This window comes from Amphiura filiformis, chromosome 8 (assembly GCF_039555335.1).
Source record: "Amphiura filiformis chromosome 8, Afil_fr2py, whole genome shotgun sequence".
NCBI lineage: Eukaryota > Metazoa > Echinodermata > Ophiuroidea > Amphilepidida > Amphiuridae > Amphiura > Amphiura filiformis.
In genome coordinates, this window is record NC_092635.1 from 36,165,025 (window position 1) to 36,189,052 (window position 24,028).

General features: G+C 36.8%; 1 protein-coding gene across 1 annotated transcript in view; it reads left to right on the forward strand.

Annotated features, from left to right (window-relative positions):
• LOC140159508 (scavenger receptor cysteine-rich domain-containing protein DMBT1-like) overlaps window positions 1-23,080 on the forward strand; it is a 55,748-nt gene extending 32,668 nt beyond the window's left edge. Inside the window, exons 15-32 of the mRNA XM_072182997.1 lie at window positions 4,006-4,188; window positions 10,145-10,444; window positions 11,037-11,247; window positions 12,541-12,665; window positions 13,463-13,712; window positions 14,420-14,597; window positions 15,161-15,468; window positions 15,560-15,689; window positions 16,277-16,532; window positions 17,336-17,520; window positions 17,755-17,947; window positions 18,395-18,577; window positions 18,964-19,266; window positions 19,589-19,855; window positions 20,576-20,723; window positions 21,312-21,439; window positions 21,966-22,232; window positions 22,873-23,080. Coding sequence (XP_072039098.1) covers window positions 4,006-4,188; window positions 10,145-10,444; window positions 11,037-11,247; window positions 12,541-12,665; window positions 13,463-13,712; window positions 14,420-14,597; window positions 15,161-15,468; window positions 15,560-15,689; window positions 16,277-16,532; window positions 17,336-17,520; window positions 17,755-17,947; window positions 18,395-18,577; window positions 18,964-19,266; window positions 19,589-19,855; window positions 20,576-20,723; window positions 21,312-21,439; window positions 21,966-22,232; window positions 22,873-22,904 — 3,647 coding nt within the window. The 3' untranslated portion in view covers window positions 22,905-23,080. The remainder of the gene's footprint in view (window positions 1-4,005; window positions 4,189-10,144; window positions 10,445-11,036; window positions 11,248-12,540; window positions 12,666-13,462; window positions 13,713-14,419; window positions 14,598-15,160; window positions 15,469-15,559; window positions 15,690-16,276; window positions 16,533-17,335; window positions 17,521-17,754; window positions 17,948-18,394; window positions 18,578-18,963; window positions 19,267-19,588; window positions 19,856-20,575; window positions 20,724-21,311; window positions 21,440-21,965; window positions 22,233-22,872) is intronic.
• The last annotated feature ends 948 nt before the right edge of the window (window positions 23,081-24,028 follow it).

Sequence of the window (24,028 nt, forward strand, 5' to 3'; positions counted from 1 at the left end):
CGAGGGAAAGTTTCATTTATGATCATGTGTGTAGTGCTGGTTTTGAAAGAGAAGGGTTTTTTTTGCAGGAACTGATTTAATTAGAACAAAATGGGGCTCATAATGAATATCAGGAGTAAAATAATGTGGGTCTTATTCTTAAAGAACTGAAACAACTGATGCAGAATGAAATGTGGTATTGACTTAGTGACTGACTTGGAGTATAAAAGGTCTAATGAGGGACTAGCTGAATTGTTGTGAACTACAGGCTTAGAGATGTGATTTCTGAACCAAAAAGCTGTGGCCTTTTCAAATCAAAATCAGAGAAATTTGTAGCTTGAGACTTGACAAAATATAGATAACCATCTCGGGGACTTTAATAGCTATAGATGCCACACACCCAATCTGACTGCTGCACATTGATAGCTACTTTCAGGGAGAAATGCAATAGCGAATGAAAACACATTTTGTCTGCCTTTAGTGCTTTTATTATGGTTAAGATGTGGACTTTGAGAGTTGTACTCATAATTGAGAACTCCTACTGCCCACTGACCAGTTAGATGGACAAACATCTCTGTAGTATTCAAGGAAACAAATCTTGTCTGAGTCTCATCACTGCTAATTTAAGAGTTTCATTCAATGTTGATGGAAATTTAAAACCTTGACTTGACCAAGTATGTTATACATGTATGTATATCCAGGTTAATTAAAGTTGGACAAATAGAGAATGAAGCAAACATGTTGTTCAGTGATACAGCTTAAGTATAGTCTTTTAGTTTAATTAAATCCTGGGAATTAAACGAACCTAATTCATTGGACATAGTGTAATAAATGCACCTTCATATTAGTTACGGGAGGAAATGACGCAAATGATGGTATTACGGTATTCCGCTGTCGTAATTGTCATGTTTACATTCAGATGTTAAAAAACATAAACATTCCTTTCTATGTTACATGATTTTTAATATCATAATGCAGAATTAGTCTACAGCTGCAATTTGAGTGATTGTCCTTTCTCATCATTCCCAAAGTCAGGACATTAAACTCTTAATCACAATGCTGACAGCCTAGCTGACATATGTTTTGGAATATATTTTCAGTCATTTAACATTGTTTTGTTCGTTACGACATTAGGTTTTTTAAAATATTGAGAATCAATAATATTAATATATAGCAAAGTGCATTACACCCAGAATTACACCTAATATGCAAAAGCTAAAGAAATTAGTTTTAAGTACAAAATTGTTTGTAACCCATCTTTTGGTCATTGATGATGAAATCCTGTGGCTGATGCAATATCAGGAGTATTAATGCTCTGCATGCTAGCCATAGGCTTCAACATAAAAAGTTCCAAGTTTTGAGATATTTTCTCAAAATATCAAGAGCTATCTTAAGAACCACTAAACCAATACTTGGCTTGTTTGTACTCGTTTTAATGCATTTTTCATGCTGATTCCAAATATGGTCATGAAAAGTTACAATTCTGAAATTTTTTAATTTTTAATTTTTTAATTTGAAACTTGTCGTCTGCAGTCGACACAAGCATGGACAGAGTTAATCTGACTGTGAGGCACTGCTCCAAGTGTCATGTATAACAAGTAGGATACCTATGAATAGAAATACAACATGAATCACACAAAGTTTACATACTGGGTGTCTCATAAAACTAGTTGGGTTGACAAAATGTGGTGGGTTGATAACATCCATTTGTAATGGATATGTGTTTTATTCTTGTGTCCGTGGTTCTAACATTAAGTGTCCTTATAACTTGTTCAGTTCAATTTGTCCTTATCAACCTGCTGTTTGGAACACATTGTAATGTTCCTAAGTATGACTACAGTATGCCCAACTATTACTGAATACCATGTGAATCTGTTTTATGTGTGTAATTCTGAACAAATGTTGTCAGTTGTCTAATTTAACATTTCTATTCTGGTCCAAATTGCCAGTGTCTAGTGGCGTAGCTATTAAAGTAGCAACATTAGTATAATATTCATGTACTTAAAGGTGAACCTCATTGAAAATAAAGTTATATATCAATGGAAAGCTTATGATGTCAGGATATTAAAAATTATTTTTTCCGATTTTTTTGATGGCCAATAAAGCTGAAAAATTAAAAAATGATTGAATTTTTGGTCTTTTTTAAGGCGCCCAAAAAGCACCCAAATCAATCGTCTATGACCTTGGGAATGCTCGTGACGTAAGCTCAGGGTTCGCAGTCACGTGATCTTACTCGGAAACGTGTAAACAAGACTTGCTTCCTGTACTTTGCAAGCTGACCGGCAAGTCTGATTTTCACAATAAAGCTTGAAATTAGAGGAATCTTCAAGTTGCTGGTTCCTTCTATATATATTAGAAATAATAGAATTATTGTCAACACATAAATTTTCCGTAAATTTTTGACAAAATTAGTCATAACTGGCTGGGTATAACTGGGTAATTGAGTTTGAATTTCGCGCTAGGATCAATCCCATGCGCAAATGCTTGCTGCTACCGATGTCATGGACTGAATAAACATGATCGAATAACAAATTAAATACTTGTTTGTGACATTCCTATATTCTTGATTCATTGTAAAATGTCTGATTAAAAAAATATCGTCTTGCAGTAATCCAAAATTAATAAAAACCGCCGATTTCATCAAATCCAGCCCATATAAAGGTTTTCATATTTAGCTTATTGCGGGAATACATTTTTTCTACACAAACGCGATTAAAAGAAACAGATACTCGGGCAGATACTTTATTATAAAATAAATACAATTTAGGCTTAGTAGACCGTTATTTGATGGAATTCTGAAATCTGAATCAAATTAAAATATTGTCACTTGTGTCATGATTCTTTAATGATAGTACAATCAGTGTACGGTACTGAAAAAGTGAAACATATATGTTTTATGGATTACCGAACACGATGCGTAAATTGCTGCTGAAGTGCAGGGACGGATATGCACAAACACAGCGACTCGCTTCGGGCTTCGTCCTCTGTGTTTCATGGGGTGTTTCAGCAAATTTGATCAATCGTTCCCTTATATTTGGAACATTTACAGGAATAAATTTTGCTGATGAAGTAGCAATAAGTTGGAAATATCAGAATGTGAATATCAAATTGGTCATTTTGTCTGCAAGTACAGTACAGTCGCGGATACTGAACACTCGGCGTAGTGAGACTCGGTGAGTCAGTCACTGAGCTCATCCCGTATGTATCTACATACGAGTTCGCCTATCATACATGACCGGTTGTAAAGCTAAGAAATAATTAAAAAATCCTGTACATGTACCTTATTCTATTCCTTCATTTTCTCATTGTGATAAGTTCATCTCAACTTGGTGTGACGATCTGAACTGGTAGCACCAGCAGTTATTTTTTTGTAATATGTTTTCATTCCGGTTCTTCGGCGAATCTTCGCTCTTCGTGCTTTACTGTAATATTCCCTATGCATATCGTGGATGGCTTGGCCTATCCCAAATCACCCCGGCCAGCACTTTTCCCATTTTTAAATCCACACACTTTATTCAGGAACTTCATTCTTAATTTGATCATGATATTTCCTTCATATTATTCTTATTTTATTGAAGATATTTTCATGTAAAGTAAGTTGACAATGACTGAATTAGTGCATTGGCCCGATGCATGCCACAGTAATACCCGGACATTGTGTTTACCATCACACCCGGCAGTAACTGTGCGCCCCTGGGCTGACGTCATCAACGCAAGCGCCCCATTTGAACGATTTCGTTTTGTGAGTTAGGGGGTGCCAAAATCCAATCTTTGCATGGAGATTATGTCTAGCCTGGTACGCTATGCAAATAAAAAATATTCTTTTCTGCTTCCTGACATCATAAGCTTTCCATTGATATATAACTTTATTTTCAATGAGGTTCACCTTTAAAAGTTTTGTAATAGTCAAACGGTGTATATGTTTTTACTATGTGCATAATTCTGTTGCAGATAAATCTATGGTATTTGAAAGAAGAAAATAAATGCAAATCATTAACCTGTATTGTTTTTTATTGTCCATCACAGGATATGCCAGTGCCATTTTGAGTCTGTCAGAAGACATCAATATCGTAGCAGGGGAAGGGTTAATCTGGCTTGACAATGTTATCTGTCTTGGTCAAGAGAAATCTCTGAGTGACTGTTACCATCAAGAATGGGGACAACAAGACCATTGTAATCATCAGAAGGATGTAGCTATTAGGTGTACAGGTAGGTGATCAATGTATTGATTATCCCATCGGTCAGTAAGGCCTAAAAAATTGTTTGATTGGCGTAACCCGACCGCCTTCTTAAAATTAGGCCCTTGACCCAACTTTTAATTGTTGCAACAACAACAAAAGTTCCAAGGGCTTTATCAAACGCAATTTAAAAAAAAAAATTCCAACTGAGCTACCCTAATTTTTTTTATGTTACGCCAATCAAACAATTTTTTTTTAGGCCTAAGGATGAACGTTTGGGTCCATGGAAAATCCAAAGACGTCAGACAGACCCATACAAAAAACATGAGCAGATGGAAAACCTTTGAATAGCATGCTGGTCTGTCATTTCGTTAAAAGAATGAAGAAAAATAGAGGGAGAAAGGGATCAAGGCCACTCCCAACATTCAAGTAACAATTTTTTTGCTCCTAGCCCTTGGGTTAAGATATAAGAAATTGGAAATTCTTACCCCATGCCCCAATCGTCAAAGGCTGTATAATAATTCATTTCTCTAAAAATACAGGTATCATTTTCCAACTAGTATAGACCGCATTTGTGGAACAATTTATGTCTTATGCAAAAACAAATTCTTCAAAAATCATATTGATTACAGATATTTGTAGGTAACGTAATAAAAGCAAACCATTCACAACAGGAGAATAGAAAAATATGTACAATATATTTTCATTCAAATAGGGCCTTATATCTCAGACTAAAATATACTAAAAAATTCATTTAGTATATAAATTTACAATGGGAAATTGGCGTCTTCTGTTCTTACAATATACAATCAAGGACAAAACAGCATTATTTAAAGAGTAGGTTACTTCAAGTCAACTTCAAGGTCGTCAGCATCAAGTCAAGGACATCAAGGAACATTCAACTTCAACATTTACAATTATAGAAAGAAAAGGTTATCGAGATAAATGTTGATTACATTATGTAGTGCGCATGTGATGATTAATGCCGATCCCAGAGTACCCCAGGACAATGAACCTGGGTACGTGCTGGTATAATAAGTATGTCTGACGAAGGCGCCTAAAAAATGAAAAACATTGTGTGCCGTAGCAGGCCGGAAAAAATTGGATTGGTCGGTTGGCTTTTTTTTAAACGAGTAAGTGTTAATTTGTACTATCAGATATTTTTGTGAAGAAAATGACCAAAGTTAAAGTAATTATAACATGAGAATTGAATTTACAACAACAAATACAAAAATTTTATAGAAATGCTCTTTTGTTCGTGTTTGAAAATTATAGTCTGGTCTAGGAAATTGTTTTTTGTTTTTGTTTTTCCCCTGAAATTTTTGTTCTTTTAAGGGCAAACAGTCCGTTTTTTCCCCACTTAAGTGCCCATACAAGCAGTCAATCATGGAGAAACGTAGACAATGAGAGAAATAAGATGTTCTTCTCCTTCATCTGTCTGGTAATTGACTTTACCATACATCTCCTTTTTGATTGACAATGTGTTGTGTGATGACTCAAGATGGATGATAAGATATAATTAATTAAACCTTATTTTCACAGTGTTTCTGTTTTATGAAATTTTGGAATGAATCAACATAGAAACGCTGTGCAAAAAACATGCAAATATCCCTGCAAATGTTTTTTGCAGACTTACAATAGGCTTACATATAAATGGACATGGTCAGGCTCTAGAAAATAAATTGATGCATACAGGGTCTATGCCAGGATAAATTGGCAAAATGGCATAGGACACAAAAATAACCTGGGAACCATGTGGCAGTACATGGGGGAGGGGCAGAATCCTGGCCCAGAGTTTGGGGGGGGCAGAATCCTGGCCCAGAATTCACTGTTGGCTTTTCAACATTCTGCAACACACAGTATGCTTTAAACAGGCATTTTGTCTTTAGGACCTCTTCAATTATTTTAATATTAAAATTTTCACTCTTTCTCAAATATAAGGAGGGCAACTATTCACCCACACTATTTTCAATCATTGAAACTACAGGTTTCTGAGATCCTCTCAATCAAGAAACAATTCAATGTCAACGTTACTATTAAAGGTTCATGAACTTTGTCCTTGCATCATTATGTTTCAGCTCATCATAATGTACTTTTTCTCAAAAAAACGTGGGATTGAGTATAATTGTGGTTTTTCGATGTTGCCACTAACTAAATAGTATAAAAGTATGTATTTCACGATTCTTTCCTGCTTAATTAGGAAAAAAAGGAAGTCAATTGTCCACTTAACAGATGACCTGGTGTTGAACTTGCTGCTTTAAGGCGCCAATCCCAGAGTGGTGAACACACTTGATTGAATAATATGCACTTGATTAAGCAAGAAATATGCACGTTTTTTGTCACTTCTTGAATAAAAATTCAGTCTATTTCAGTTGTATTGTGTTTTGTGAAATTTTTCTCTGCATCAGCATTTCTTTACAATTTAATAACTTTAATTGCAATGTCAGAGCCAGGCCCGCACGCAGGATTTTTTTTGGGGGGGTGCTGATTTTGAAAAAGTGGACTTTTTTCCAAGGGGGGGGGGCAATTTTGTGAAAAGTGGACTTTTCCCCCAAATTTGGACCTTTTGACCAAAAACCGTAAAAACCTGATTTTTTTGCTCGTTACTCTCTCAAAATTCTTCAATTTTGGGACTTTTTGTATACTTTTACAAATTTGGGGAGGTGCGGTCGCACCCCCCGCACCCCCCCTGCGTACGGGCCTGGTCAGAGCTATACTTCTCAAAGAGATAATACCCAAAGAGTACCGACTCAAAAATGCCTGGTGTCTAACGCTGTTTTGGTTTGTCTCTCATGGAGGGCAAATAGTGTACCTCATGTGATTTTTGGCAATAGCTCAAAATCAAATGATTTTTTGCGTCTTTATTTAATTGTTTGTGCACACAGCGCCCAGTGCGCATTTTTGGCACAACTTGTTACACGCGGAAAGCAACACCCTTTGAATTGAAGTTTGCTGGGTATATAGTGAAATTAGGTATACTATTCTGCTCTCCATGAGCAACATACACAAATAGTGGAGTCTATACTCTTTGCTTTTACCTGAACATTATAGGCCTAAAAATTTAACAAATCTAGCCTGCTTTTAAAATATCAAGCATGTAACAAATAGATAAATGTTTAAAACATTTTACTGTAGTGTGGGAAAATTCTGGGGTGTAAAATCTTAGACTATTCATCCACAGCTGTGAACTTTTCAACTTGGAAGTTGTAATTTTATTTTTTTTTTTTTTTTTTATTCTGCATGAAGAGTTAGTACTTTCAGCTTCTAATGTTATTTGCACATTTTAACATGTTTTATTTTTATCATTCACTTTTTTGTACAATTGAATAATAAAGTTAAAAAGAAAACAACTGGACACTGGAAAGTATGTAACATTAAGAAAGCAAGTACAAAAACATCAACCCTTTTACCATAACATCAGCAATTCTTATTAGTTATGGATGATGATTCCATAATAAAGGGTTTAGTTAAACATTTATATATGATGTCCTTGACTTGTTCTTGGCTAGACATCAAAGTGCATTGACTGGAATCAAAGAAAATAAACTGAAGCATCTTGTATATCAACAAAGCAATGACCCAATCATGCGAATCATTATTACATATCCTACAGGCCAAGTCCATCTATGTATAGCCCTACTATAGGGCCTTTAGACTGTGGTGATCCAAAACCATGCTATCATAAACACTGGCTATATCCAGAGAACTGCTAAACACAGTGACCGCTCCCACTCCCCCTACTTTTTTTTCGGGTGGAGCAGTCACTGGATTTTAGCGGTTCTCGGGTATAGTGTGTTTAAAAGGCCCTATAGTAGGGCTAACTATGTACACTACAATACAGTGTTTATACTGAAAATACTGACATCGGGGTATTGACCATAATATTTTTTTTTTTTTTTCTGAATAATTATCAAAAATTATGCTTTGTGATGATATAAAGGTCATTGGACTTTGTGTAGAATAATAATTAATATAAACACCACAGTAAATGAATGATTTGATTGGTTGGCTATACTGATAGGTGAATGAACTAGTATTATTGTATAGTTCTGTTTTTAATCAGATTTTACAATTCCAGCTGATGTTGCTTTCTAAGAATAAAATTTGTATAAGCTTCCTGTTTACCTCCCAAGATTCTCCAAATTTCATTTATGTAATCAAATTTAATACAGTTATTGGTTTACTATATTATTCTATAGCACCAGCATTTCCTCTCTATTATCTTTATTTCAAAGAGCTGCAACCCTCAAATTACAGACATACTGGTGAAAGCAGTGAGTGTAAATAAAGAAGAGCAGAAAATCTGATAAAGGTTCATAATAGCGACCATATTAACCCAACATGAATACAAATATACCACTTTGCTGACTCACATGAATGTAACGGATGTGGTTCATATTAAAACAAGCTGAGAATGTTTGATCATTTACATTTTGTCTGAACATAGTCCCTAGGGTCTTTGGTCTGGACCACACCAACAAAATTGGAATTTACCTACGTACATGCTTACCAATACTGCCATCATTTGAGCATATAGACTCCAATTTGAGCGTATGTTATATGCACATTTACTGGTTATGTTAGTCTGGCGCCCTCTTGCGACCAGTTTTCATCTTAGTAGCTTTTCGTTGGTATCAAGATTGTATTGTTTAGAAAAATTAATTCACCCATCAGCAAACATTAGGTAGTGTAGACAAGGCGAATATACTTGGGTTAAGTGATATTTACCCCCTTACACCCACATCCCCACCCCACCCCTATATAGTGTATACACCCCCCACCCACCCACACACCCACAAGCAGGAGGGCCTTCTGAAAAGTTTCAACTACAAACCATTCATGTGGGTGCATGGCCATTTAGTTAGACATACTGTTCATATTCAAAGTTAATTTTTTATATCAATTCCCAAATTCATATTTAATTCATGCATGTATTGTAGTATTACATTTATAACAGTTCTCTGGCATGGGCCTCGTAATACAAGGGGGAGCTTGACTCTATCCACACCTTTTTTGTATTGCACTCGTATAGAAGTTGCAAGGGCCTGATCAGGGCTCGAAAAAGTGGGGAATTGGGGAAGCTCATTCCCAGGAAATGTTGGTGTTCGGAGGGAAATTCTGGTATTTGGAAGGAAATTGTGTCCTTTTTGTATATGAAAACATGCTATAAATTGTGGGTAATTTAGCTTGCGTCCCGGGAAATTAACAAAATTTTCGAGCCCTGGGCCTGATATAGAATAAAGCAGCACATTCTTAGAACATAACCTATTTTAAAATAATTCAAGACTAGCCATGTTTCAAAAACAAAACATGATGACATAAAAATTGCAGCAACAATAATAGAAAAAGTTGCTTAACTAGAAAGAAACCATATGGTTCAATGATGCAGATGCAAACGCCTACGCAGTCTCTCTCACTCTCTATTCACTCGTTATATACGAAAAGTGTAGGGTTTCATCATTTTTACTAAACATGTTTGACAACTAAACAAATTGGGCTCTAGTAATAGTGTCATCAAATGTGTTGTAGTGTGTAAAAGTAGGTCAACAAATGTAAATATCATGATGTATTATATAACCTGCAGATGCTTTCTCTTAACTAAATTGCTCAAATATAAATGAAATATTTTACTAATATTTACTTTTCCTGTGAAGTAAATATAAAAATAGTCAATTCAGACATAAAAATAGCAGCTGTGGTATTAAATGCAACAGATGGTTTGATAATTGTATTTGCTTTTATATAAATTTTGAGGGGATTGAAAAAAAAAAAATTGGTATGTCATTGGAATGACGTAACTATTGGAATTTACAGTGGGATTTTCAGTTTTCAATTAAGTTTTTTGTCACAAATATGAAAAAAAAAATCATTTAAAGGCATGTGGCATATTGATGTATTTCATTAGGTTGCATATTAATTTTATATTGTTTTTTTTAGTTCGCTGTTTAGCCATATCCTAATTATCATATTATTTTGTTTCATTTCAGGCCCAGGAATTAGAGAATGTCTATCTACATGCCCAGTGGGTCAATACGCCAATTCCACGAGCCAATCATGTAATTCTTGTCATGCTTACTGTGAAGAATGCGCCAGCAACCCTAACTATACCTGTACCAAATGTGCCGAAGGAACTCACCTCAAGGGTTCCGAGTGCGTAAGTGATTGTGGGCAAGGGCACTACCGTGATGAGGAGGCCAAAGAATGCATAGAGTGTAGCGAAAGGTGCGCATCCTGCGACGGACATGCCAATAGATGCACCAGCTGTTCACCGGAATATTTCCTACAAGGTACGAGTCAAAACTTAACCTTCTTGTACAGTTGAATGGAATTTTTTAATAATTTTCATTTTTTCATAATAGAATATCACTATGAATAGGATTGGATCTTTTCCTAGAGAAGTCCAAATTAGAGGAATGAGCTTTCAATACTCTGGTGAGGGTCATCTTCAGAGCAGTTCTGAAAATGAGTAAAATGACACTCGTTTAAAGTATCAACCCTCTTAAATGAGCTATTGCAGCTGAAGCTGAAATCCACATACCTCCAATGGAAGACATGACCTAATCCTCAAACAGGGAGTGTGAATTTCAAATGGAGTTACCTGAATGGGTGACTCCATTTGAAATCTACACCCCCTGTGTGAGAGATTAAGATCAAGTCTTCCAAAGGAGGTGTATAAATTTCAACTGGAATAACCGAATTGACTTCTGTAGGGAAAGATTAAATCCTATGGATCCAGAGCAGCTTTAGAAAGTATCTCTATGTACATACAAGAGACTTATATATCCAAAATGACTGAATGAATCAGTTGAAATCAAGTTTGTTTGAGGTAGGTTTCGACGGTTAACTCATCTTTCTCTTGCTCTTAAAAAATATTTCCAGGTAGCGACTGTGTCACAGAGTGCGACGACTATAAGCTACTAGTGAGCGATTCAGTACGCATAACACCAGGGCCATTGTTAGGACGTGTTGAGGTGCTCCACCAAGGGCAGTATGGTACCGTCTGTGATGACCAGTGGAATCTTCGGGATGCCGAAGTGGTGTGTCAGATGCTGGGATTGGGTCATGCATTGGAAGCCATACCTGAAGGAAGGTGAGTAATGAAGTTATCTAACAATGTGAGTGATTGGTTGATTGATGAAGAAACATAACGTCATACATCTAACACCGTGTGTGATTGGTCGATTGATTTTCGTTTTCATTTTGCTTGTAAACAAAATCTGTGAGAAAACTATTTCAACAAAATCATCTCTGACATTTATGCTTGAAAACATACATTTTTCCTTGGATTTCTCAATCAAAAATGGTAAAATGAGGACAAATTGCTGCTAATGAGGCAAAGTTATTTTGTATTGAAATAGGCTGTAGAGGTCTCATCACAAGCTCCAACAAATATAACCTGAGTTCCATTTCCCCCTTAGTTTCAAAAAGCCAAAAACCAATGAAACGGGTCTTTGATAAATGTTCAAAATCTCTCAGTCAACGTGCAATCCTTTTTTGCTCTTACTCAATTTTTTACTCAAAATATGACCATGACTGGTCGATTTAAATCAAAATGCCGTCTTTTAGACCATATTTTATCGTTTTGTGCAATTGTTTCGGGGCTGGTCCCTGTCAACTTTTTTTTAATGCAATATTATTTCTAATTTATAATATAATATTATTGTTGTATTCCTTTATAAACTGCATTTATATGTTGTATTGTCCTGTTGTTTAATATGCCTGCGGATGTTTGAGCCTGGTCATGTACCTTCTCAACCCTTGTGTCTGGCCTTAAATGTATTCCTTTTCAATATATCTGTTTTTATGTGTATTATGAATAAAATTGAAATGATGAAACTAACTAACATGCACCAGAGAGGAAGAAGTGAAGGCAATATGTGACTCCTCGCCACAACTGAACCCGGATGTCGCCAGTGCCACTATTGAGATATGCTCCATCGAACTTAACAATAAACAATAGGAAAGAAAGGATTTATTGACTGTTTTATTGATTTTTCACTACTTAAATGTCAAGTACTATAGACATGATATACATCATTTTAAAGCTAATTTCAAGCAGAATATTTTGGTTGAATATCTCAAAAATGATGATTGGCGACATCCGGGCTCAGTTGTGGCGAGGAGTCACATATGTGATTGCATCATCTGTTGTGGCTACTGCTATCAATTAGTGTTAAGTTCATATTAAGGGCAACCATGAGTTTACATCCTGCATCTGTTGTGAACGAAATTTGCATATTGACAAAAGCTATTTTTGGATGTGGTTTTTTTTACACAATCTGGCTAATAGTTCTTACTTTTGTTGTTGTTGTTTTTAAAAAACATGATGAAACTCTCAAGTCATTTTACAATTTGACAAATGTTGTTTCTATTTTTTCCTCAGAGCTGGGACAGGCTATGGTGCTATCGTCTTAGATGATGTAGATTGTATTGGAAACGAGACATCTCTATTATCATGCAAAAATGCTGGTTTGGGTAACAGTGATTGCCAACATGAAGAAGACGCAGGTAATTATAAGAAACCCTACACATATATCTCTCTAGAACTAGCCCAGTTCTCAAACCGTGACGCGTCTCGAACAGCGAGCGCAGCTGCTACGAATGGTACTACAGTTGGAAAATATTTAGATCATCAAATAGGTATCAGAGTACAGCACAGAAGCCTGTGCTAATATCTCTCCTTTATTTTAATGATAAATATTTTGACCAAAAAGTCATAATGAATAGCCAATTAGCCATGAACTTACTTTGACTTTGTTCAAAGCAAATATAAGCACTTTGATCAATAACTTTTAGACAAGATTGAATAAAAAATGACCAGTTTGTCAAATTGGTCCAGTCTATGAGACAATTAATTATTTTAAATTTTAAATAGCCATTACTTTATTCAAAGCATATTTTTAAATATGCTTTGAATAAAGCATAACAGTAAGCACTTTGATAGATAACTGTTAGAAAAATTGCCACACAAATGTTCAGTTTGTCAAATTGGTCCAGTCTATGCGACATTTTTTTTAATACTCTGTTTGATTTCAGCTTTAGGTACCAATTTAGTTGCATATTTCCAAGTCAACTATAAACCAGATAAAAATCAAATGAACAGATCAACTGTTATCAATTCCACATATGAAGTAACATGTATTTTTTTTATAAATGTGTGGAGTAGTCATATTGTGCAGTTATATTATTATGAATATATGTTCCCTACTTCACACTGTAGTCAAGATCCAATGCTCTTTACCTTTTCCAAAAGCTCCAAGATGATATGAAATCTATTATAACCATCCTTATCTTTCATCCCATAGGTGTTCGTTGCTCTGGTCCCATGACATCTAACGTATGCATCAGCCGTGCAGACTGTGCGTCTGGATTCTTTGCTGCTCCGGATGGCAAGAGCTGTGGAGTGTGTTCTGGTAACTGTAAGACCTGCTCAGAAAGTGCTGATCACTGTACTAGTTGTCCAACGGGACAGTACCTGAGCGATAGCAACGTGTGTGTTGAAACATGCCAAGAAGGCTTCTATGGGGATGATGATGGCACTTGTAAAGCTTGCAGGTGAGTCCATTTAAACATTCACATCAGAATCAGTGACGGCAGGGGGGGCAAATACCCCCAGTCAGAACTCTTTCCCCTGTTGCCCCCCCAGTAAAAACCCAAAATTGCAAAAATGTCCACTTTTTGCAGCAATTTTGCGCAAAATTTGTTGATTTTGCCCCCACCCCCCAATTCACTTTGCCTCCTCAATGCCCCCGAAAAATTCCTGGCGCTGCCACTGAGCAGAATTACTCACTGTAAAGCATGAAATATTTGCAAATATGAAAATTGCATAAGTGACAAGGATTTTATTCTTTATAAGAAAATGTATCAATTTGTGCTTTATAGTACCTTTGACCAATCTTTTGGTAACAAAGTTTGAAGCATATTATTTCATCTTGATATTTGTGAAGTTCAACATCCAACATGGCTTTATTCTCAACTCCGGGTCTCAACTTGGGACGAGGCACAGTTTATTTGAAATAAGAAAATGAGGAAAGTTAACATTATGTCCATGAAGTAGTGCTAAGGCTGTGACTGCAATGACTGCCCTATTGACATTTCACAATTTCTGCATTCTATATTGTACATGCATCTAAAATATGACACCTGGCAGCTATCGTAATTGATTGACCTTTCATACACTAACTCCTTGTTGGCATTATACATAATTTGTCCGTTTCAAACTGCACATAGTTTCAATATTTCTTTGTATGTGAATCTTACAGCTCCGAATGCCATGACTGTTTGGGTACACAATTGTACTGCATCAGCTGTCCTACTGGTAAATACCTAGATAACACTACACATACATGTGTGGAAGATTGCAATGGTAAATACTTGGTGGAAGGAGCAAGGAACATCAGGCTTGCTGGTAGTGAGGAACCCTTCAAGGGACGAGTAGAGGTGAGAACTTAATGCTCTGCATGCTAGCCATGCGCTTCAACGGAAAAAGTTCAAGTTTTGAAATATTTTCTCAAAAATCAAGAGCTATCTTAAGAACTACTGAACCAATGCTAGGCTTGTTTGTACTCATTTTAATGCATTTTTCATGCTGATTCCAAATATGGTCATGAAATTTTACATTTCTGAAATTTTTGAATTAAAAAAAATTGAGACTTGTCGTCTGCATTTGACACCCGCGTGAAGAGAGTTACGACTACTTCTTGCGTATGTACAACATACACCAAAGTGAAGTTGTACTGGGTTGTAGAATTGTACAGCTAAAATAATCTGCTAGGGATCGCTATGTGCATCTAACCATGGTGGGGTGACCAGCATGTAAATATACCTCCACTCCCTCTGCGTGGCAGGTAGTACTGGGTTATGTCGTACCAGTAGCAAGAACATATACTGGACCAATATGGCAGAATACAAGGTCTTGACCTGACATGACACTTAAAACTAAAGTTTTGAGAAAAAATGAACTAGCATTTTATACATTATGTTTTTCTTTATTTACATATCAGCTCTTACACGAAGGCACATGGGGTACAGTCTGTGATGACACCTGGGACATACATGACGCAGAAGTCGTGTGTCGCCAACTCGGTATGGGAAGTGCAGTCAATGTGTTCACACAAGGTCACTTTGGTCTCGGTAGCGGCATGATCTGGATGGATGATGTTGAATGCAACGGTGATGAGAGGATGCTGATGCAGTGTCGTCAACACATACTGGGACCTGGTAATACTGATTGCACGCATCAGGAAGATGCTGGAGTGGAGTGCAGTGGACCCGATTCTTCTCTTGTGTGTGTATCTGAATGCGGAGACGGGTAAGTTGTATGACAATTAGCACAAATATTTATCTAATTATGTCGAATGCAATATAATGTGGTACTCAAAGAGCTCAACGTGGCTTACCAGTTCACTTACTACCATAGAATTTCATCTACAAGCATATATGCCTCTAAACGAGTTATTTTTTACGAAAGAGACTCTCTACAAAAACTTTACGATAGATTGGTCTTACGTCTTTGTACAGCCACCTATATCAGTAATGTAGTTGCTCAAACTCCAAATAATGTTTTTGTGGAGAGTGTCTGTCTCTCGTCTTCATCAAAAAACCCTTGTTTAGAGGCATATATATGCTTGTAGACCTGTTTTTACGGTATATAGGTTGATCATTTTCAAAATGGGGGTATAGTACATAGTAGGTTATCAGGTTGAAAGGAATGCATTGCGCATAAGATTGACCGAAGCACTAAAGAAGACCAATAAAATATGTATATGGAGTCTGTTCAACATTTAAACCATGCATGACTCAATTGGTGTTGAAAGTGACTTATGCTTTTTTCATACTTTCTGCCGTTGAGCGGCATGACTCTGAAAGCCGCTCTTGCCACTCAGCACCGCTCCAAAATCGTATTTTGTTCTGATACGTCAAGCGGCACCGCTCCGAGTTGATTTGAATTCAACTCTGAGCTGTGCTTGCCACTGGTCACCGCTAGCGTTTCTGGTGGGATTGCGTAGTGAAGTAAAATTATCTTCAAAGCGGCAAGCAGCAGGAAAGTATGAAACCAGCATTATATTGCATATATATTATAAGATGTACTCTCTACACTTCATGATCTTCTACGACAGGTTCTTCCCCAAGATTCTCACTGTGAACACTGCGATCCTTCCTGCATGGCTTGCAACGGTCTATCGACCGATTGTACGAGCTGTCGAGCACCAAACTACCTCAATGGCACCAAGTGCATACCTGATTGCGGTCATGACTACTATGGCAACACCAATACCAGGCAATGTGAACGATGCGACGAGAAATGCGATGGATGCTTTGACGGACATGCTAACAACAGGTGCAAGAATTGCGCATCAGGATTGTACTTAGAAGGTGAGATATTATGTGTATGTTAATGCTCTGCATGCTAGCCATAGGCTTCAACGTTAAAAGTGACAAGTTTTGAGACATTTTCTCAAAATATTAAGAGCTATCTCAAGAACCATTGAACCAATACCAGGCTTGTTTGTACTCATTATAATGCAATTCTCATACTGATTCCAAATATGGTCATGGCAATTTACAGTTTCATGGAAATTTACAGTTTTGAAATTTGTAAAAAAATTTGAAACTTGTTGTCTGCAGTCTAGTCAACTCCCATGTGGAAGGAGTTAAATACACGACTTGACAAGTTTAAAAAATGGGCGCTTAATTTAAAGATGTTTGCGTAGAAATCTGCCCAATTTACCATACTTGCATTGGGGTATTCTAGTTGAAATCCATGCACCCCCTGTGGAAGTCATGACCTTAATCTTCCACACAGGGAGTGTGAATTTAAAATGGGGATAACTGAATGAGAGCCCATTTGAAATCCACACCCCCTGTGTGGGATTGAGATTAAGGTCATGTCTTCCATAGGGGGTGTATGGATTCCAACTAGAATAATCCATTACAGATAACGAGGCATTTATATATACTTTTGAATTCAATTAAACTTGAAACTGTCTTAAAATCTATAAGGAAGCCATAAATGTATAACTTGGAGTGTAGAAATATCTAACAAAACCGTGGTATAGTTTGGATTGTGTGAGCAGCCATGTAGGCTCAAAATATTAAAGAAGTCAACAGATCATCCACCTCATCTAATTAAAAAACCCATTAATTTCATTTAACCGCTCACTGTTTCATCTGCCCAGGTGGTGAATGTGTAGAAAGTTGTGCTACTGGTATTGTACTGCAGAGTCTCCTTCCCGATGCACCATCAACGAAGCAAGTGCGTCTGACAGGTGGCTCCAGTCCACATGAAGGACTGGTCGAAGTGTTCCATGATGGTCAGTGGGGTACTGTGTGCATGAATGGATGGGATCTGGATGATGCTGAGGTAAGCAAAACTTATGGGCTATTTTAGCTGAAGATTTACTCCGGGGTTAGAGGTCATTGACAGTGAAAAAATTGCAAAACATTGCCCCTAAAATGCAAAATTTGTTCAAAATGTGTGCAATTTGGTGTAAACTTTTCGAAAAATAGGGTCATTGGGTATAAGCTGATGAAACAGGAGGTCGATGGCAGTAACATGAAATATACTCATAAAAGTAATGTTCTTTCCATTGTACAGGTCGTCTGTCAAGAATTGGGACTTGGTCGTGCCCTAGATATCCCTCGTTCATGGAGATATGGCCAATCTGATATCCGCACTCCAATCTGGATGAATGATGTTAACTGTATTGGATGGGAGAACTCAATAGTACAATGTAGCCAGCAAGGATGGGGAGAAGGCAACTGTGATCCAAGACATACTCAAGATGCTGGTAAGAATAATACTGAGCTTATCCAATATGGCCGCCAATTTAAGGTGCCAAATTCTGCATAGTGTACAATGCTTATTTCCATTTCATTTGTGTAAAAACTAATAAGTACATACATGTATATGTGACCCATCACATCAAAACCGACTACTTCGCGGCAGAAATGAAAATGAAAATTTAAATACCAGGATAAACTGCTGTTTTTTAGCTTTAAAATGACACTTTACTTGTTGAAATCAGATACAGTAAAAATGTTTTATGAGGCATAGCTCAAATTTCTTTTTATTTTCTCTTTCTATATTTTCTCATCTTCTTTCATTGTTATCTGCCATTGAAGCCAGCCGCGAAGTGGTCGATTTTGATGTGATGGGTCACATAAATTTTTCCGTCTTAGATATGACGTATTGTTCTTTGTTCACATTCTAATGCAATCATATATATTTTTTACAGCTGTGGTATGCGATGGCTCAGACTACAGAAGACCAAGCAAAAATGTGTGCCGTGAAGAGCAAGAAGGACCTTGCAGAAGAGACAGTTGTTACTCAAGAGTCACTTGTGTGGATCTGCCTCAGGAAAGATCTGTGTGCTTGGAATGTCCGGAAGGAATGCTGGGAGATGGCAAAAACTGCACAAGTAAGTTTGAAAAGAATTGTATCCGTGCAAGGCTATAAAGTACTCTAAACTTTTAACCAAATTATTTGGTTACAAATAGTAATGTTGTATATAGAGCATAAGTTTTGCACCACACTTAATTGATCCAAAGTATCAATTATCAACTAATAAAGAAGAACAGAAACAGATGCCACTTTCCAGGGACATACTAATGCATAGCTTATCAAGCCATGAACCAAGCATTGGTGTGCTTTCAAAATTCATAAAAAAGATGTTTTACCTATGAAGGTGATTTGAAGTTTATTGTAATGCTAATACTGATTTAGAGAGTGTAGCTTATATTAGATTGTTCTTATGACTTCAAATTTAACTATAATGTAATATTGAATATTTTCTGTTCCCTTCAGGTATTGCAACTGAACCCCCTAAATTCAAAGCCATGCCAGAGAACCGTACAGCCCGAGTAGGCTTTGCAGCCAGTTTGAGCTGTGTTGCCGACGGAGAAAATGCTCCACCAATCACTGCAGAAAACTGGCTCAAAGATGGTCAGCCAATATCCAACATTGATCTTAATAGTCAACGCCTCAGGGTACTGAGCTATGGTAACTTGCATTTTGTGAGGACCAGGAGAGAGGATACAGGAGTGTACTCTTGTGTCTTGAGGAACACCATGGGTACTGTTAGTGCAAATGCAACTCTCACTGTTCAAGGTATGAAGTTGTTGTCTTTATTGGTTTTATTTTTAATATGCAAGGAGTTAAGTTGATTTCCACTTGGATGAGTGAGATGGCATATCTAGGTTTCATATATAAGACTGCTTTGAAATATATGAAATTTGTGAAGCGTGGATCGATATTAAAAATTATGTATTATTGTTATTAGTATCATTACTATAGTGTCCTGCTTAGACATATAAGACTACATTATTGCATCTTATGGTTAAATCATAAAATGTGAAAAGTATGTTTCCCAAATTCATCTTAAAAGAAAACCTATGTTTTACATTAAACATCATTACTCTTTTTATTTCAGAACCACCTCAAATCCTTATGGTCAAACATGGTGTTGTTGCCGTGGGAGACACAGCAGAACTGGCATGCATGATTGGTGGTCTGCCCTTGTCTAATGTGTCATGGCATTCAAATGGTAAAAGTTTGAATGAAGGACGCTATACAAATTTCAAGAGCAACGGAACTCTCCTGATTGAGAATGTAACCATTGCTGATGAAGGTTCCTATACATGTGTTGCTGAGAATCCACTCGGCATTGATCATGCTACAGTATCACTCACTGTTAATGGTAAGTTGTCACCGCAATCAATATTCTTCTTCTAGATCCTTCTCTTCACCCTTTTGTCTGTCTATCTGTGTATCTCCAGGATTTATTTCTATATCATGTCTTTTTGCTTGACTTGATCTTGATCTATGCTAATCTATAATAGTTTGCTGTAAACCTTTGACAAGAGCATACTTCTGCAATGTTAACAAGGTGCCTCTGATCTTTGTTTAGTTTTCAGTCTATCAGAATAAATTTGTGTGATACAGTTCCCAAAGTTTCTACAGATGTTGATCTCTTTCTGAGATTAACAGCGTCAAATTGCTGAAAACTGCTACAAACAGGTCTTTTGTTCATTCAGCACCACATATTTGGAACAATCTGCCCACTACCATCAGGGAATCAAATACATTGTCTGGTTTCAAAAGGGTCTAAAACTTACTTATTTGCTGCTTATGAATAGTTTGTTCCACAGTGGTCATAATTTTTATGTTCTTTGTATTTAATTAATCTGGTTTCATCTTTTGCCATGTTATTTTGTCATTTTTGTCATATGCGCTGCGCTCTTTATGTATGTAGCGCTATATAAATGCCTCAAATGTATGTATGTAATGTATGTTGACATGGATAGGCCCGTGTTACGGACATTCAAACACTGCTCAGTTGACTTAATTTCCAGGATTGTATTAAAATGAACTGTTATATCAAATAAACTAACAAACAACTCTCCATTTCTCTTCACAGAACCACCAGTATTTACGGAAACCCCTCAGAACGCTACATCGGAAGAAGGTGCTGAGGTAACACTCAAGTGTCAGGCCACTGGCAAGCCTAAACCATCCATTCTGTGGAAGAAAGATGGTGATGACCTACCTCATGTAGCCAATAACAAGTAAGTTATTTCTATAAGGTCTTCAAAGTCTGAGCGGTGACTCTAACAGAACTCACCAAAAGATTGACGAAAGCCATATCAACAATGTAACTGTTGTTGCTGTATTTTATTCTCGGACAAGACGTACACTTTGAAAGCAACAAGTGTGTCCACAAGCATTCCACATGCACATTGTAAACTACCTGAAAAAAATCCTGTTTCCAAAATGAACATAATATTACACGATTCTGAATTCACACAAACAGACTTCGTTATGAAATCCCATCAAACATCAGACTATATGTTTGCTTAAAAAGTTACCTATTTCAGAGTCTTGATTTAGCAGTGTTGTTTCAAAAGAATTTGAATTCAAGATTCACTCTGTACCATGTAATCAATAAAATCCTCCTCCTGTTTAGATATATGATTTTAAAAACTTAGAATTCTTTTTGCTTTTGCTGATCATTATAAATGGAGGACTTATAGTTATTTTAAGAATTATAACTTCAAATTTATTATTCGGGATATTCTTCTTTATTACATCTTTTATAGCCAAAAATGATCTACGCTGACATATTCATCAATGTTTCATCTTTTCTGATACACTAGGTACATCCTCCATGAAACAGGATATTTGACCATCACTAACATGGAGAGAGCTGATATGGGTATCTATGCCTGCATTGCTTTCAATCCCGTTCAGCCATTGACAGCATTTACAACTGTTCTTGTTAAAGGTAAGACCTGCTTCATATGTTGTCTTTATTTTCTATCTGTGTTGAACTACATCAGTTGCCTTCTACATGTTCCTCAGGGTTGAAGGATGATTATTTCTCAAACCAATTGTTCGCTAGAGATAATCCTTATAACTTGGAAAACACAAATCCTCTAACTTATGTATGTTGAGATAGTTATGTATAGAAAAATTTAAAGCCAAAATGCTGTACGTTTGAATATCACATAATGAGTAGCATTTATTATTACAACATAATTATTCCATTGGCCGTCGGCTTCAATATAAAAAGTCCAAGTTTTGATATATTTGTTCAATAGATCAAGTGCTATCTCAAGACTGAACCAATACTAGGCTTGTTTGTACTTAATGCATTTTTCATGCTTATTCCAAATATGGCCGTGAAAATATAAAATTCTGAAATTTTGAACTTTCAAAGAAATTTGAAACTTGTCGTCTGCAGTCAACACCTGCGTGAAGAGCGTTAAAGAACACTATAACAATTTGTTTTTATTATATTCATACCACAGGTCTACCGCATGTTCTCAGTCCACCAAAGAACGAGTCTCTCTCAACCGGTGAAACCGTCATCATACCATGCAAGGTCATCGGGGCACCTGCTCCAAAGGTCACCTGGGAGAAGAATGGATTACCTCTGGAGGAAGGCGGCAGGTACAAGTTCTTGAGTGAAGGCTTACAGATCAATGGCACCAATGCTGCAGACACTGGGCTGTACACATGTGTAGCTGTGAATGAGGAAGGAGAGGTTACAAGTAGTGCACAGATTCAAGTATCAGGTAGGTAGAGGCTGTAATAACAGGTCTATTATGAGGTAGCGTAGCCAAGTCTCTTTCAGAGGGGGGCTATGTGTGGGCGATTAAGGTAATGTCTTCTATAGGGGGGCGTATGGATTACAACTGGAATAGCCCAATAATTATTACCAAAGCCAGAATAATAATATAATTTGGTTCACCTCAAGTTCGGTAGTGACGTACGTGTGTATTTCGCTTGCCGCAGTATCGAATTGTGTGCATTAAATTAGTATCGCATAGTGCACATGCACGCGTACATGGGCAGTTTGTCGGCACGCTTGCAGTGCAACTGCGAAAATGCATTGATGTCACTACCGAACTTGAGGTAAACCAAATTATAGTGAAATTTGAGCTTTGTTGTAAATAAGATTGCATGGCAGAATTTACCAGAAAGTTTCATCTTGTTTATATTTGTCTAAGATTTTAACAATTAGGAAAATATACAAGTACTATATTTCAAACACAACTTTTGAACTCATTTTTGTTGAACAAATTTTGAAAAGCAATTAGGAAAATATACTATATATAAGTTTTAATCACAAACTTTGCACCCATGTTTGTCAAACAAGCTTTGAATATACTCGGCAGTAACCTATCTATTGATCTATTTATTATTCCATTGCAGGAGAAATCATCTATGGAACACATAAAATGTAGGACTAGCAGCTGGCATCCCTATCATCATTCTCTTCATAATCATAATAGCAATAGTTGTATACCTCTTCATGCGTAAACGTAGAGAAAAGAATGACCTTGCACATAAGCGGTTTGGAGAAGATATTGTTAAGAAATCAAAAGGCAGAAGTCTAACTTTGGATCCACCCGTCATGTTCTCTGGGAACTATGTGAAGATTAGCAAAAATGGAAAAGATAAAGACACACAGGGTATTTTACAGCCTTCCGGTGATGAGTTGAATGACGATCAACTATAATGTGTGATGATAAGGTGTATTGCTGATAGTGATCCATAGGCAAAAGTGATGCATGCTGGGAATGAAAATCATGTTTGCCGACCGATCTCGACCAGCAATATACCTTATTGACTTTGTTGTAGTACAGAGTGGAAGGTGAAGACCCACTTTCACTCCTTATATTCCAAGGTACATTATACCTTGCTATATAGTGATGAAGTTGATGTCCAGGGCCCAGAGCAACAGAAAGAACCCGACATGTGTTGAGAAAGGTATGGCAGAAGAGCCAGCTGCCCATCAAAGGAGTCAATCTTAGACTTTTGATTTGAGTTGATTTTGCTCAGGTTTGACAACCCTGGATAGGCTCTTGGAAAGACTTATTTCCATTTGGGTCCATTTGAACACCGGAACAGGTTGGAACAGTCAGAGATTAACATCATTCTCTTCTCCAAACTGACTGCAAGCTAAATGTATAGGTATGGCTCTTCTGTTTTTGGTTCCAGTTAAATTCTGACTGTATTTTCCCATGTCAATATCCCAGCAAGTTTTCTGCCACTGGGAATCGAACCCGGGACCTCGCACACCAGAAGTGAGAATTCTAACCACTAAGCCATGCTATTCCTCCTTGAGGGAGGAAAAATCTTCAAGGTGGAAAATTTGCTAATTTGAAGAATAAATGGTTCTTTCTGTAGCTCTGGATCCAGATGTCCTCCTGGATAAATTGGTTGCTAATGCCTGTATTGTATTCCACGAGTGATGATTTAATTTAACCCCATGAGAACTACCTGCTGATTGGCCAAAAAGAAGTTTTCATTATCAATTGGACCAATCAGCAACATTGTTGGAATCATTTCACAATGCAATAAAATG